Source organism: Amphiprion ocellaris, chromosome 11 (genome assembly GCF_022539595.1).
Source record: "Amphiprion ocellaris isolate individual 3 ecotype Okinawa chromosome 11, ASM2253959v1, whole genome shotgun sequence".
NCBI lineage: Eukaryota > Metazoa > Chordata > Actinopteri > Pomacentridae > Amphiprion > Amphiprion ocellaris.
Window position 1 is genome coordinate 5,327,049 of NC_072776.1, and position 16,862 is coordinate 5,343,910.

At 36.7% G+C, this 16,862-nt stretch overlaps 1 protein-coding gene across 4 annotated transcripts in view; it reads right to left on the reverse strand.

Moving 5' to 3' along the window:
* The window catches only part of LOC111573982 (protein FAM124A), a 45,785-nt gene extending 31,185 nt beyond the window's left edge, over positions 1-14,600 (reverse strand). The window contains exons 1-2 of one of the 4 annotated variants that reach the window (XM_055015471.1): positions 14,389-14,588; positions 6,215-6,248 (exon numbers count right to left, since the gene is read on the reverse strand). In XM_055015471.1, coding sequence (XP_054871446.1) covers positions 6,215-6,248; positions 14,389-14,444 — 90 coding nt within the window. In that variant the 5' untranslated portion in view covers positions 14,445-14,588. Of the gene's footprint in view, positions 1-6,214; positions 6,249-14,388 lie in introns of all 4 variants that reach the window. The other 3 variants (XM_055015472.1, XM_055015474.1, XM_055015473.1) reach the window with 3 other exon arrangements.
* Positions 14,601-16,862: the final 2,262 nt, after the last annotated feature.

Here is a 16,862-nt window from a genome sequence, read left to right on the forward strand (position 1 = left end):
GAATCCATCTACAGTGTGTTGTGTAAATCGTGCACGTCCTTCAGTCCGTTTACGTCTCTATTGGTATATTTGCATGTGTGTCTGAGCTCGGCGTCGCTCTGTTGTTCCACTCTGACCTCGGAGCAGTTTAAACTCCCCCCGTCTGGCCCAGAAACATCCATTACTCCGACAGCCGACCCCCTCGGTCCGACAGCGTATGAACCGACACATCAGGAAAACACCGGGGGGAGGGACGGGTCACTCAGGCTGAATGGACTCTCATCTGTCCAGTGATTAAGTGTTTGGACTCAAAGCCTCCCCAATCAAAACCTTTTTACCTTCAGCTGCTCAAAGATGCTGCTCAAAGCACAAAGGATGGATTCCAAGTGGCACACATCGAATCACTGTTGCTGCATGGCATCGTTTCAAAGACACCGTGGAGGTTTCAGTTATTTCCTCCTAATGAACAAGTGGCAGGATCACAGCGCTGACATTAAAAATAGAGTCAGACTGGTTCCATTTCACACAGACTATATGAGAAAATCTTCGATCTTCCACCACATGTAAACTATAACTGGACCTAGAGGTTGGGAGGTTTTCCAGCTCAGAACACGACAGTCAGCATGATTCATCTGCATTCAATAAAACAATGAATCTGTTACATTATTGGACAGAAATCTCATTATTTCTGACCATTTGATGAACTAAAATGTTGGAAAACTGGTTAAAAAGTTAAACTGTTATGTTTATTCTCAGATCTTATCATTTTATAGCTGGTGATTATCATTTGGTTCTGTCTAAAAACTCTCTGGGGGTGATCAAAAACTCCTCTATGCAGGAATAAACCCTGTTTAAGGGCTGTATGTTTGTATATAACAGACTTACTGCCTGTCCAAGACTTTTATTTTACCTGCTTGTCTTTGTAATCTGTGGTTACGGTTCAAAACGTTGTTGCTTTGACATCTTGCACTGCACTATAATGACAATAAAGCTTCTAAATCAAACTCTAATGTTTAGTTTTTACTAGTTAAAGGTACATTTTTCAGGTTTATATATACTTGTTTAAAGATTTATTCTCTTTTAAAGCTCCACCTGAAGGTTACACACCGCAAAAAACACAATAACAGTTAATCTGATGGTTAATAAGCACTAAAAGTTTTGCTTTCTTTTGGTAAAATAAGATAAAATAAGGCACAATTTGCACTATAACAAAGAAAAAATACACTTTAAACTTCTTATTTTAAGAAGAAGTGGTTGTATTTTCAATTTGCAGCAGTTTCTAAGTATCCAAACCTGACAAATCTTATTCATTTGTGCCACAAAGCTCCATTTTTACCCCAAAACTATTACTAAAAACATAATTAAGCTGCAGCGTTACGCTGGGTGACATATTTCTTCTTTAACACGAACACAAAAACTTTATTCATGTCCCAAATACACCGTCTTTAAAGCACCAAATGTGAGTTTATCTACTGTCAGTAATTTTTGCTAAATGTACACGGCTTCAGTGTTTAAGAAACTTACTGCATTTTCTTGTTTTGTTTTTTAAGAAACTGAACATTTGTGACGTATTTTAAAGCTGTGCATCTTCAGTAACAATCACAGGATTTAGCTGATGAATCTGAAAGTTTAAAGAGATGAACACAATGAAAATGGACTCATCCTGAATAACTGTCAGCCTTCTACTGTCATTTCAAACACTATTCTGTGGTGCCTTCTTTGCTTTAGTTATTTGGATGCAACCTGCTGCCATTTTATTCTGTCTACAAGCAAACATGACAAGAATATTCTGAAAAGATTTTAGCAGCCTGGATAGCTTTACAAATCAAACACAAACTATGCTGTTGAATACCAAATCTTGATGACAATAATGTGTTTTTAAAAGCTTTCAGCTGAATTCCTGCAGTTTTGACTACATGGGACCTTCAGTGGAGCCCATAGTGGGACAGATTGATGTCAGAGTCTTAGTGAGAAATCAGTGAGTCTGCAGGAGGCTTCTGGCTGGTCTGAGGTCAGAGATCAGGGGTTATAACCACCTGTAAAAACACCAGAACGCTCTCTACCCAAACCTAAATATACTTCTGAGGAGGTAAAAGATGAGGCAGAATGAACGCATCAGTGAACACAGACATAAAGAGCAGCAGCCACACACAGCGTTCAGACTAACGACTGCTTTTCTCTTTCACATCTTTAGAAAGTCTAGTTTGTGTCCATCTGTCTGGTTCTTTCAGCTGTGACCATCAGTTTGACTGATGCATCACTTCTTTCACTCTGTCTGCTGTAATATCTGCAGTCTGTGTTCAGAAAACATCCAACAGACTGAGGCACAAACGGTCAATTCAGAGCTGTAACTGCCCTCAACCCTTAACCCTCCTGTTGTCCTCATTTACAGGCACCAAAAAATATTGTTTCCACTTCTGAAAAAAAATACAAAAATTCAGCAAAAAAAATTCCCCAAATTTCAGAAAATTTGCAAAACCTTTAGGAAGAAAATTCCAATAATTCCATAAAAGTTTCCCTTAAAAGTTTTATTTTTTAAAAAAAAAAATCCCCCAAATTTGGCAAGAAAATTCTTGCAAATATTTTCAAAAAAATTATTAAAAATCTTCAAAAAAAATCCTAAAAATATCTAAAGTGATTCCATATATATCAGTAAAACTTCTAATATTTTCTTTAAGAACATTCACATAAAAATCAACCAAAATCCAGTGAAATTCGCTGGATTTTGGTTGATTTTTTTGTGAATGTTCTTAAGAAACATTTTTAACATTTCTTTTTTTCCACCAAAAAATGTTCAAAGATTTCCCACAATTGTTGAAAATGTGGACATCAGAAGTTTCACTGTGAAAATATATTTTTTTTTCCACATTTTCAAACTTTAAACCGGCTCAGTTTTGACTCGCAGGACGACACGAGGGTTAAATATTCCTACCTTTCTCTGAAAACTTTAACTCTAAAGTCTCTTCTTACGCAGGACTGACTCCCTGAGAGCCCATCCAGGTTTAACGTCCAGTAAGTCACTCAGCATCTCATCTGTTTTTATTTGGTTTTTCAGACGCTGCAGCAGAAGATGACAGATTTAAAACTCTTTATTTCAGACGGATTCATGACCATCACCCTTTTACTCATTACTGAGAGCCTCTGGAGGAGAAGCAGGATCCAGAAAATGAAGGAGAAGGAACTACTTGCAAAATAACGCTGATAAGCAAAGATGAAATGCAACCGCTTTTCACTACAGGATGAGATTTTCTGCAGCAGGAAGCTCCAAAGTGCAGGATAGAAATGAATTAAAAATAGAGCTCAAAGGTGTTCAGACTATGTTTAGTTTGGTCCATTTTACCAGTGACATGTTTACCAGTGAACTCACTGACAGATTCTTCACTTTATCATGGGACAAGTTTCCCTACAACACTTTAAATGCTATATTTTAGAAACATTCTTCTGTTTTACCGTCTTTTAGGGCAGCAGCAGAAACCTCACAGACAAAAAAAGTCTAAATAATCACAGTTTTATTAGATATTAGTAGAGATGAGGTCCATATTTTCTATCGATATGTTTGTAATTTGTACAAAGCAGCCCTTTAAACCATCTTTATAGAACAAGGTGGATTAATTTATGGTGAAATCACGAGTGTGTGTGTGTGTGTGTGTGTGTGTGTGTGTGTGTGTGTGTGTGTGTGTGTGTGTGTTCGTGTGTTTAGGTGTGTGTGTGCTTCCTGACTGGTGCTGCTGAGATAATGCTGCTTCCTGACGACCAGATTAATGGGCTAATATTGGATATAATCCTCCCATTGTGAAGGAAAGCAGACCTGGCAACCCGACGGAGGCCATGACCTCTGAAAACACACACCTTCACAAACACACAGAACAACTACACAGCAGGAGGCGGTCCCACTTCACACACAGTCAGCATAAAGCAGCTGATCTGTAACTCCCAATGAGCATCAGAGAGATTATTACTGATGGATCAGGGATTAAATCAATGAGTCTCTGACCAGCTGGGGATGTTTCATTAATGCCAGCATCACGACGACAGAGATGGATGAAAAACCGAAAGGTAAAAAAAAAAAAAGAAAAAAAAGATCTTATCCACATTCTGATTAACTCTTAACCCTCGTGTCGTCCTGCAGGTCAAAACTGACCCATTTTAAAGTTGGAAAATGTGAAAAAAAAAATTTTTCACTGTGAAAACTTCCACATTTTCAACATTTTTTGGGAAAGTTTTGAACATTTTTTGGTGGAAAAAAGAAATGTTAAAAAAAAATGTTTCTTTAAGAACATTCAGAAAAAAATCAACCAAAATCCAGCGAATTTCGCTGGATTTTGGTTGATTTTTTCTGAATGTTCTTGAAGAAAATATTAGAAGTTTTACTGATATTTATGTAATCTATCTATATTTATGTATTTTTAGGATTTTTTGGATGATTTTTACTCATTTTTTGAAAATATTTACAAGAATTTTCTTGCCAAAAGTGGGGGATTTTTAAAAAAATAAAACTTTTAAGGAATTATTGGAATTTTCGTCCTGAAGGTTTTGTAAATTTGTGTGTACATATATATATATATATATATATATATATATATATATATATATATATATATATATATATATATATATATATATATATATATATATATATATATATATATATATATATATATATATATATTGTTTTGGCCCGCAGGCCACATGTTTGACAGCCCTGGTTTAAATTCAAGCTTCAGTTAAATATTCAGCGTCATAGATTTACAACGTGGTGGAGCTTTAACATGAGACAGCAGTGATACCAGGACTATCAGATCAGAAGGACAGAATCCATTTACAGCTGAAATCCTGAGTCAGATGTAGGCATGAGGTGTTTTATAACCAGCAGGCTTTACAATCTGTTAACTGCATTGTTTTAAAATGCAATTTGAAATCAAAAATACAACCTGAAATGGCATATAAAGTAGTTGAAAGTATCTCCACCTGCAGCAGCTTTAGCAGGAACATGCTGATAAACCAATGGTTCAGGATTCATAATCTAATTTAACCCTAACCCCAACTCTACTACCCCTACTAACCCTAATCCTGGAAAAACACCATTATTCTGATAAACTTTTACTTAGGTAGGATTTTTCATGCAGAACTTTTACATGTAAAGTAGTATTTTTACATTTTTAATGCATGTGAATTCTTCTTTCACCACTGGTTAAACCCAAGATTCAAATTATAGCAAAACAAAGTTGTCCATGTGTAAAATATGAGTTAAACGTGTAAACAATTATCGTCTGGTTAAACGGGTTGTTTCTGTCATCAGTAAACCAGTATAAATGGGTGTTTGTTTGCTCCAGCTGTGTGTTTTCTCCATATTTTTCTTGACAAATGGTTGCATTGTTTATGTCCAGGGACTGAAACTTCATGTCAGTGCATGAAGAAATCTTTTTACTTCATGCAAACTGGGAGAAAAATTGTACGTTTTTTATTGTTTTTCAAAACACTAACAAGATTTTCCTAGAAAAACTTCTTTTTAACCTCAGTTTTAGGGATCATTGCTCCACTGAGACAAATGTTCGACTGTTTAGTAAATCTAATGTGTAAAATATCATTAGAGGAGCATGTAGAAGCTTGTTTTTGCCTCCTTTAACCCTCCTGTTGTCCTCATTTATGGACACCAAAAATATTGTTTCCTTGTCTGAAAAAAAAATCTAAAAATTCAGCAAAAAAAATTCCCCAAATTTCTGAAAATTTGCAAAACCTTCAGGAAGAAAATTCCAATAATTCCTTAAAAGTTTCCCTTAAAAGTTTTATTTTTTTTAAAAAAATCCCCAAATTTGGCCAGAAAATTCTTGTAAATATTTTCAAAAAATGAGTAAAAATCTTCCCAAAAATCCTGAAAATATCTAAAGTGATTACATATATATCAGTAAAACTTCACATTCGCTGGATTTTGGTTGATTTTTTTTGTGAATGTTCTTAAGAAACATTTTTAACATTTCTTTTTTCCCACCAAAAAATGTTCAAAGATTTCCCCAAAATGTTGAAAATGTGGACATCAGAAGCTTCACTGTGAAAATATATATTTTTTCCACATTTCAAAGTTTAAAACGGGTCAATTTTGACCCGCAGGACGACTCGAGGGTTAAATCTGCTGTAGGTCTACAAACAGCCGGTGGATTTATTTAGTTGGTGTGTATCAGTGAAATAAACCTCAGACTGGAGCTCTTAGTGGTAGGAAGATCTGCTGGTTCTACTTACTGCTGGTTGAGGACAGGGGACTGTAATCAGACCTGCAGAGGACGACAGAAAATAGAGGAAAGATGTGGACATGGAAGGAGGGGGAGAGAACGACAGGACAAGAAACAGAGAGAGGAGACGGGAGTTTATATTACAGTACGAAGTGCAATCTGCATGATTTACAGGACGACACACTCCTATTTCAAATAAAGTGCTGACATCTGGCTAAACAGGAGGAGACGTCCAGCTGGAAAAGGTCACCAGACAGTTTCTCTCTGTGTTAAATCCACGAGAAGCTCCAGCAAACTGAGCTCTAGTAGAGCTTCCAGGTATTCCTACACTCTGATACTGTAGATTTCTACTACATGACACTATAGTTCAAAACAAAATCCAGTTGTTTTGCATTTTATAGACTTTATTCGACAGCTGTGTGACTGTTTCCAGCGAAATTTGCTAGATTTTGGTTGATTTTTATATGGATGTTCTTAAAGAAAATATTAGAAGTTTTACTGATATATATGTAATCATTTTAGATATTTTTAGGATTTTTTTGGAAGAATTTTCTTGCCAAATTTGGGGGATTTTTTTATATAAAATTTTTAAGGGAAATTTTTAATGAATTATTGGAATTTTCTTCCTGAAGGTTTTGCAAATTTTCAGAAATTTGGGGAACTTTTTTGCTGAATTTTTGAATTTTTTTTCAGACAAGGAAACAATATTTTTTGGTGCCCATAAATGAAGACAACAGGAGGGTTAACAATCCAGCAACAGAATACATGATAGGATGTGACAAGCTGGAAAAATTGACATTCTGTAATAATTACCACCTTTCTCTTAAAAGTACCATAAGAAGTATTTTAAAAATGCTGGATCTTCATTTACAACAGATTTCTGCTTAACTATAGGAACAGTTTACAGTAATTGAGTTGTTTCAGATGAGAATGTTGGTATCAGTCCTGACTCCTGCATGCTAACGCTGCCCTGCAGTCACAGCAATTAAACTCTAATTACAGCAACTGAGCTGGAAAAAAAAAACTTCTGCCTCTTTGTTGTCATTCTGAGGAGGACATCTTGCAAATTTCTGGGAATTCTGAGTCTGGAGCTCCACAAGAAAGCGGCAAGCATCCCACCATCACTGACAGTTTCGTCTAAATAAAACCCAGAACTGATCTGAACAGAAAATACACATCGTTAGTTGGGTTTCCTAACGAGCAGTTCCAAATAGGAAACACTCAGTTAATGGTATTTAAATGATGCAACGACAGGCTGGTGGAAGCAAACATTGTGAAACGATGCTGAAACACGGCCAAGATGGTTTCATTTTGTTTTCTCCCATCAGATGTTGTGTAGCAGAAGAGAGAGTGATTAGCTTAGCTTAGCATAAAGACAGGAATGAGGAATATAGCGAGATGGGCTCAGTTTATATAAAGATGGTTTTCTGAAAACTGAATTTGAAGCTCAGTGTGGTGCTCCAGCTGTCCTGACAAAACCAGACTGATCCTAAATCCTGCTAATCCATAAATGAGGAAAGAAATGGAGCTGAGGCGGCCGTCCAAAAGTCTCTGAGCTATGATGGCATGCCCTTAACTCCCGTGTTGTCCTGTGGGTCAAAATTCACCCGATTTAAAGTTTGAAAATGTGGAAAAAAATAAAAATGTCACAGTGAAACTTGTGATGTCCACATTTTCAACATTTTTGGAAAATTTTTGAACATTTTTTGGTGGAAAAAAAATGTTTAAAAAAAATATGTTTCTTTCAGAACATTCACAAAAAAAATCAACCAAAATTTTTGGTTGATTTTTTGTGAATGTTCTTAAAGAAAATATTACAAGTTTTACTGATATATATGTAATCACTTTAGATATTTTTAGGATTTTTTTGGAAGATTTTTACTCATTTTTTGAAAATATTTACAAGAATTTTCTTGCCAAATTTGTCCTTTTTTTTTTTTTAAATAAAACTTTTAAGGGAAGCTTTTAAGAAATTACTGGAATTTTCTGAAGGTTTTGCAAATTTTCAGAAATTTGGGGATTTTTTTTGCTGAATTTTTAAATTTTTTTCAGACAAGGAAACAATATTTTTTGGTGCCCGTAAATGAAGACAACAAGAGGGTTAAAAATACTTAACTTTTACCTTTAATATAACTTAAAGTTATATATAAATTAAAGCCCTGTACAGTTGTCATGAACGGTGAAATTAGCTATAGAGACCAGAACTGTTTTCATACCAGACTCTAAACATGTATTTTTTGGCTGTAAAGTTGAACATTTCAACATGGAAATCTATGAGGATTGACTCGCTTTTGGAGCCAGCCTCTAGTGGCCATTCGAGCAACTGCAGCTTTTGTTGCGTCCGTGTTTTTTAGCCCCAGAGGTAAAAATACACCAACATCAGCACCTCTAAAACTCATTGTTGGCCTATTATATATCTTTTTCTGTTTAATACCGACAAAAAACATACATACAATGATGACTATTTGTGGTTTTGAGGTGACTCTCCTACAGTTTGGGACAAAACAGTTGTATTTACATGCGTGTTTGTGTATACGCTACATAAATGAACATGATATTGGTGCTAAAGGTGAGACATGTCAGTCTCTTCATCTAACATTATCTAAAAAAGATAATAAGCTTATTTCTTAAATGCTGATGTAGTAATTGACGTAAAGGATCATTCCCCTCTGATTACTGGTCCATAGTCAGACCCACTCAGAAGATAAGAGTCTAATCTAAAGCTAACATCTTTAAAATCAGATTTCTGCTAATCTCATCTCCATAGATTAAAATCTAATTCTGACCTTCTGTGTAATTTCACATAAAAGACACGTGCATGTCCAGCATACATGAATCCTCTCGGCTCACATGAACCCAACCTGAGAATATTAGTCCCTCAGGAGTCAGCTGACAGCCAGAGAACACTGCTCCTCCCTGTGTCCAACTGTAAACTAATAAGGCCTCTGGAGCTGCAGGAAACAGAAGAACGGGGCTGTTTCCTGCAGCAGGAGGTTATCAATCTAGCTACCGGCAGAGACGGGGATGATGGGAGAGAGGTGAGTACAGGAGGGTAAGAAGTAGAAATGATAGGAAAACAATGGCATAGGGACAGAAAGACAAATATACAGATCAGAGATTATTAATGACCAGAAGGTTCCAGCAAAAAGGACACAGAGTGAAAGTCACAAGAGTGGAAAACAGATGAGGAAAGCTTTGGTTTTCTGACAGAGTAGAGCTGGAGGTAGAGAGTCTGTTTAAAGACTCCCTGGACTCCCTCAGCAGAGTCCGTTAGCATCTCGCCTGCCGTGCTGACGCCTCGCTTCATCCCCGTCCAAAGACAATAAACGCAAAGTGAAGTGAAGATAGACAGTAGCTCCGTTTGCACAAACGCTTCGACTGCAGACCGACCTGATGGACGGTAGAGTGACTCTAAAAGGCTCGTTGGCCTCCAGATTCAAGAGTTTGATCAGAATGGAGGAAGAAAGATCACAGAAGAAAGTAAACATGAAGCGATAAATCCTCCATCTACAGTTTGTCTGCTCCAACCAGTGACTCATGGATGGTTTCATGGCCCGTCAACTCCAGGATCTTTTTATGTTCAGGAAGAATCGCTGCCAGAAACCCTGACGACTGAATGGAGATGGAAACTCACATTTCCTGACTTTTAATCTGACGCCCTCCTTTAGACTATAACATTATCATCATTATTCACATGAAACTTGATTAAAATTATTATGTTTTTACCATCAGAACAAGCAGAAAACACAAAAGTAACTTCAATTATTTAACTAAATAAGCTGCTATGGAGGACATCATTTAAGCATCCAATGACAAAGTTCAATATTCTAGATCCTAAATTAATGATCGCTTGCATTATGAATTAATATACTAATTATTTAATTAAAAGTTTGGTCTATATATTAACAGTAAATTGTGAAAAATGCTCATCACAGTTTAGTATTTTTTCCTAACATAATTAAACTACTGTAATAATAAGACTCATTCTCTCATTTGAAGCTGGAACCATCAAATCTTTGGCCTTTTTTTGCATTAAAAATGATTTAAACAAATAACAATCATCAAAACAGTTGCTGACTCATCTTCTGCCCATAATTCATCAATCAGTTTCAGTTTACTGTCACAGAAAATATTAACATTTAAGAAGCTTTTTTTAAGAAAATATATATTTATATATTATGCAAGCCAATGAATCAGTTATCAAATTAGCTGACAATGAATTTAATCGTCAACAGCTAAGAGACTGAACATTTTGGATTCAAACAGGTTGCTTAAAGAATTTTAACTTCTTCTGGATTTATCTCTATTATTATTATTCTTTCTTTTTTAAAATAAAATAGGAAACAATGCAAATGACTTATTGACAGTTTTGAATTTGGAACAAATGTTGTTCTAGAAGTCTCCAGATTAATCAGCAGATGATGAAAGAGAACTGATCAGTGATAGAACGTATTGATCAGGTCTTTAAATCTATAACAACTCAGTATTAACTGCTATTTTCAACAGCATGTTCAAGAATATATATCAGTGATGCAGCATGCAGGAGAAGAAGAGATTCTGGAACTACTGCAGCGTGATTTGAGGAATAACTTCACTGATGAGTGTCTGCAGGAGGCAGTGGAAGTAAAGCAGGAGTGGACAGGAGGTGGAGGATGTGATCTGGTGTCTCTGGTTATCAGCTGGACCTTCCTGTTTCTCCTCAGAGGTCTGTGCTGCTTCTGTCCCATGAAACAGAAGTTCTCTCACAAACATTCTGATGTTTGGTTCCAGTTCACGGCTAATAATCGGTAGATGGGTCCCAGGTGACTCCGACAAACGGAACATTGATGTTCCCACCTAGAGGATTCCAGCAGCAGACTGGAGGCTGATATACGCCCTGTAGTTTGTTGTCTTTAGTCATGTTAGTCCACTGTTTTATTCTTATGAGACTCTTATTTTAGTCATTTTCACATATTTGCTGTATTTATTTAGACCTGATTTTAAAGTTTAACCCTCGTGTCGTCCTGCGGGTCAAAACTGACCCGTTTTAAAGTTTGAAAATGTGGGGGAAAAAAAAAAAACATCTTCACAGTGAAACTACTGATGTCCACATTTCCAACATTTTTGGGAAATCTTTGAACATTTTTTGGTGGAAAAAAGAAATGTTAAAAATGTTTACAAACATTCACAAAAAATCAACCAAAATCCAGCGAATTTCACTGGATTTTGGTTGATTTTTTGTGAATGTTCTTAAATAAAATATTGGTTTTACTGATATATGTGTAAAAAAATTGTTTTTAAATAAAACTTTTAAGGAATTATTGGAATTTTCTTCTTGAAGGTTTTGCAAATTTTCAGAAATCTGGGGAACTTTTTTGCTGAATATTTGGATTTTTTTCAGACAAGGAAACAATATTTTTTGGTGCCCATAAATGAGGACAACAGGAGGTTAACGTCAACCTGCTGAGCTGAAAATTAGTTTTTTAGTTGCAATCTGGTGCATTAATATTTTAAACATGTCAGTTAAACAGCACTGTTTATGTTTCATCAGAACTACAGACGCCTAAAGCTGCTCAATCCAATATTTTAATCCTGAAACGTGTTATAACTGCCTGGGAGATACGGACAAAATACATTTCTAGGGATTCATGATGCTGGATTTTTTGCAGATATCTGATATGCTAAATCAAAATTAGTGCAATTTTTTTTTCCAACTGAACTGCAGAGAACATAAAGTCTCTGCTGGCGTGGAATTAACATAATATTGTGTCCGTTTTTACTGTGATGAATCCCTGACAGCAGCAGACAGAAAGTTTTCACTGAACTAAATAAGAAACTACTTCAATCTACATGCAAACATCCCATGAAATACTTCTCTATTGGTCAATGTGCATCATTGATGTCGGTGCTTTATTTTAAAGTCTTTATCAGCAAACACAGACAACATGTGGAAATGATCTAATGATCAGTTATTCTTGATCCTCTTTCTTATTAAACACTCATGATTAGTTAAAAGATCAACTTGTGTGAGAGAAGCAAAGATCTTTCACTGGATTAGTGGAGAAAAAGTTGAGTAATTGAACAAATTCACTGTAAATATGCAGAATAATGGCATGCTACCACAGATCAGGTCATTTAGACTTTAAAACTTGTTTTTTCCCCACATTGACCCTTTAAGGAGGTATTTAAGACACTTTCAGACATCAGAAAACAAAGAGAAAGTTCCCAAAATGTGAATAAAAACACTGATCTAGACATGAAATCAGACAAAACACATCTGGAGGCATTAAACAGGACGTCAGTTAATGCCTGCCTTCACCGCAAAAAACACAACTTCTCATGAACTCACTGAAGAGATTAAAGGAGAGGTTCACATTTATAAAAAAAAAAATCATCTGGAAATGACATTCATGTCCATATGTACATTAAAATAGTTTACTGTTTACATTCCTAGTGTTCATTCTGGACTCTATTTCCTTAAACTATTTTAAAGTGGCAGCACTGAAGACTTCACATGTGGTGATGAGCAAAACCTGTATTTACATCTTTTAATTTAACTTCCTATAATATTCCAAGCAGCATCACCTGGCTGGTGTTGTGACTCAGATGGAATCAGGACTGCAAAATAATCTGGGATCAACACATACATATGAAAAAAGAAATGTGGAAGTTACACCTCCAATGCAGATCTATACCAGATCTACACCAGCAGAAATCCACTCTAAAAGGACTGGACCTTTGAATCTGCATGGGTGTAGATTTCAGGAAGGATGAAAGCGATACGTCCCAATAAACAGTCAGAGCACTGTTCCCCAATAAAAACAGTAAAAACTTTCACTTTTTTCATATCCGCTTGAAGGTTCACTTATTTTGTGTTTTTCTTTGCATAAATCACTGAATTTTCACTATAACCTGATGCATAAAGATTCACCAGAATGCAGAAAATCAACTGTCTTATTATTTAAGATGTTTAAAATAAATCTACAACTAAGCCTCCATCATCTGTACATATGGTCACGTCTGTATCGTTTCTAAATAAACTTCAAAAAATGTGAACGATCCTTTAATGCCTCTGTCACACACAAACATTCACTTCTACGACATCCAACGTACCGCTGGAGAAACCAGGAAACATCTTAGTTTAAAGGCTGAAACAGACAAAGGTTCATTTGACTCTATTCACAGCAAAGAAAAAAACAGCTGATTAAGACTCAGCTTTACAGTAAACACAACATTTCACCTCTTATTCAGACATTACATCAATTATTGGTCAACCAGGAGCAGCATCAACTTCCAGAACACAACATATTTTATGATTTTAGTCTGAATACATGAGAATCACAAACTGGAGCTGGTCATTCAACTAAGACGAACCAAAGTTCATTTAAAAATGTGCTAATTTAACGCAGTCCAGCTTATCTGACAAAGTGAAGCAGTATTTCTCACTATTAACCCTCCTGTTGTCTTCATTTATGGGCACCAAAAAATATTGTTTCCTTGTCTGAAAAAAATCCAAAAAATCTGCAAAAAAATCCCCCAAATTTCTGAAAATTTGCAAAACCTTCAGGAAGAAAATTCCAATAATTTCTTAAAAGTTTCCCTGAAAAGTTTTATTTTTAAAAAATCCCCCAAATTTGGCAAGAAAATTCTTGTAAATATTTTCAAAAAATGAGTAAAAATCTTCCCAAAAAATTCCTAAAAATATCTAAAGTGATTCCATATATATCAGTAAAACTTCTAATATTTTCTTTAAGAACATTCACAAAAAAATCAACCAAAATCCAGGAAAAATTCGCTGGATTTTGGTAGTTTTTTTGTGAATGTTGTTAAGAAACATTTTTAACATTTCTTTTTTCCACCAAAAAATGTTCAAATATTTCCCAAAAATGTTGAAAATGTGGACATCAGAAGTTTCACTGTGAAAATAAATGTTTTCCCCACATTTTCAAACTTTAAAACGGGTCAATCTATCTATCTATCTATCTATCTATCTATCTATCTATCTATCTATCTATCTATCTATCTATCTATCTATCTATCTATCTATCGTTAGCTTAGACTACTTTATTCTGAAACTTAGGCTTCACTTTCTTAAGCTAAACTGAATAAAAATTGGATTTCAAAGTCTTAACAATCCAAAAAGTCCTAAACTCAGTGAGAAACAACCAGTTAAAGACACATTCTGGACCTTAGCTCCACTCACCCTCCGGTCTCGGCTCCTGAATCCACGCAGTCATCTTCCACGGAGGTCTTTTCCATCTCAGAGCTTCTGAAGAGCTTCTCTCAGCGGCATCGTTCCAGAGTTCCAGTGAAACCAGCAGAAAAGCTCCTCAGAAACACGGTGAGACGCTGTGAACGTGTCTGCGTTGTGGACTGGTGGAAGCAACAGGAGACTCTGACTGACTGCAGCTCTGCGTCAGCTGCTCGGACATGCTGCCTTCAGGGGCTGTGGGAAATTACAAGTGCAAAGCACAGACTGGTAAATCAGAATGCATTAGTGAAGAGTGGAGAAGTATTTCTACTTCCTGCTACTTTCTGCTCTACTTCCTGTATCTAATTCACATTTTACTTTGGAGAAACAATATAGAATTAAAGCAGCGTTGGACGGGTCCTCGCATCCTTGCTGGTCGGCGAATCCACGCACGTCCACCAGGTGGCGCTGCGACCGAGAGTGCATGTCGGCCTATGGATGCGATGAGGGCCGGACTCTGATCACACACGTAAAATTTCAGGCAGATTGGAGCATGTTCAGGCTACTTATAGAGCTTTTCCTGTCCATCCACCAGGTGGCGCTGCGTCCGAGAGTGTATATTGGCTTATGAATGTGATCAGGGTCGGACTCTGATCACACATACAAAATTTCAGGCAGATCGGACCATGTACAGGCTAGTTATAGAGAATTCCCTTCCAACCAACAGGTGGCGCTATGACTGTGGCTGTATTTCAGCATGTGAATGTCATCAGGGCTGGACTCTGATCATACATGTAAAGTTTGAGGCAGATTGGAGCATGTTTAGGGCAGTTACACAGCAGTTGATGTTTCATGGCGAAGCACCAAAATTCAGGAGGCCGCCATGGCCACGCCCTCAGACTTAAGGTGAGCATTTTGATAACTTTTGATCACCCATGCCTGGACTACATCCTGGCCAAATTTCAGCTCTCTCAGTGTTACCCTGTTTGAGTTTATAGCTTTTCAAAATGTCTAAAAATGACCCAAAATTGTCAAAACATATGACATATAATTCAAAATGGCCGACTTCCTGTTGGGTTTTGGGCATGGGTGTCAATTACATTTTTGTGTGTCTTGACGAGTTACATATGCCTGCCAAGTTTCATGATTCTAGCTAAAACGTACTGGGCGTAGTAACTGTTTGAAAATTTCCAGGTGGCGCTATGGAGCCATTTTGCCACACACATGTGCAGTTTTCCTAAAATATCAAATGGGTTGCCGGTCCAGATATGTGTGGTAATTTTGGCGAGCAATTGAGCATTTTTAACCTGTCAAAAAGTACTTTGTTTATTATGGCAACAATGTGTTGCCACGGCAATACTGTTTTATGAATCGTCAAAATCTTCACACTGTGGCATCGTCTAGGCATAACCAGTCAGCTGACCAATTTTCAAGATGATATGACAAAGTTTCCGGCAATGGTAGGTGCAAATGTAACAACAATTACTTCCTGTTGCCAATAGGTGGCGCTATGACTATTTCTAAATTTATGAATGTGGATGTGTTCAGAACCTGACTGGTGTCCATCACATCAAGTTTGGTCCAGATTGGACCATTTCCAGCTGAGATATTAATAATTCAATTTTCATGGCGAGAAATCGAAATTCGCCGCGCCGCCACAGACACGCCCCTTGATGACGAGCCGCCATTTTCTGTGGGGATCATCATCAATGTGTTCTGGCTTATGTCACCAAATTTGAGGTGAATCTGATCAATGTGCTAAGAATAGTACATCAAAGTGTGAAAAATGTCAATTTCCTGCTACCACAAGGTGGCGCTATGACTGTGAATGTATATAACCCCATGGATGTCGTCAGGGCTGGACACTGATCAAACATGTGAAATTTCAGGCAGATTGGAGCATGTACAGCTGAGTTAGACACCACTTCCTGTTTCATGGCGAAGGATCCATTTTTTTGGGAGTCGCCATGGCCACGCCCTTTGAAATGAGATGAACATTTTGACAACTTTTCATCAGGTTGTGTGTTTGCATATATTGGCCAAATTTGAGGTCTCTCGGACTTATCCCCAATGAGTTATTAATTTTAAAAAATTTACAGCTAATTCAAGATGGCCGACTTCCTGTTGGGTTTAGGGCGTGGTCATGATTGACTTTTTCGTGGGTCCTGATGTGCTGCATATGCATACACATTTTTGTAGCTGTGGATGAAACACGCTGCCAGTTGGCCTAATGACAACTTTTTGCAACTTTGTAGGGGGCGCTATGGAGCGATTTTGCCAGACACATGTGCAACTCCCACAAAAAATCAAATTTTTCGCCGGTCCTAATGTGCATGCCAAGTCTCACGTGTTTTGGGGTATGATAAGGCCACCAAAAATGCAATTCAAAAGTTCGCCAAAGAATAATAATAAATAATTCCTTGCATTCCAATAGGGTCTTCGCACCATTCGGTGCTCGGACCCTAATAATTCCTTGCATTCCAATA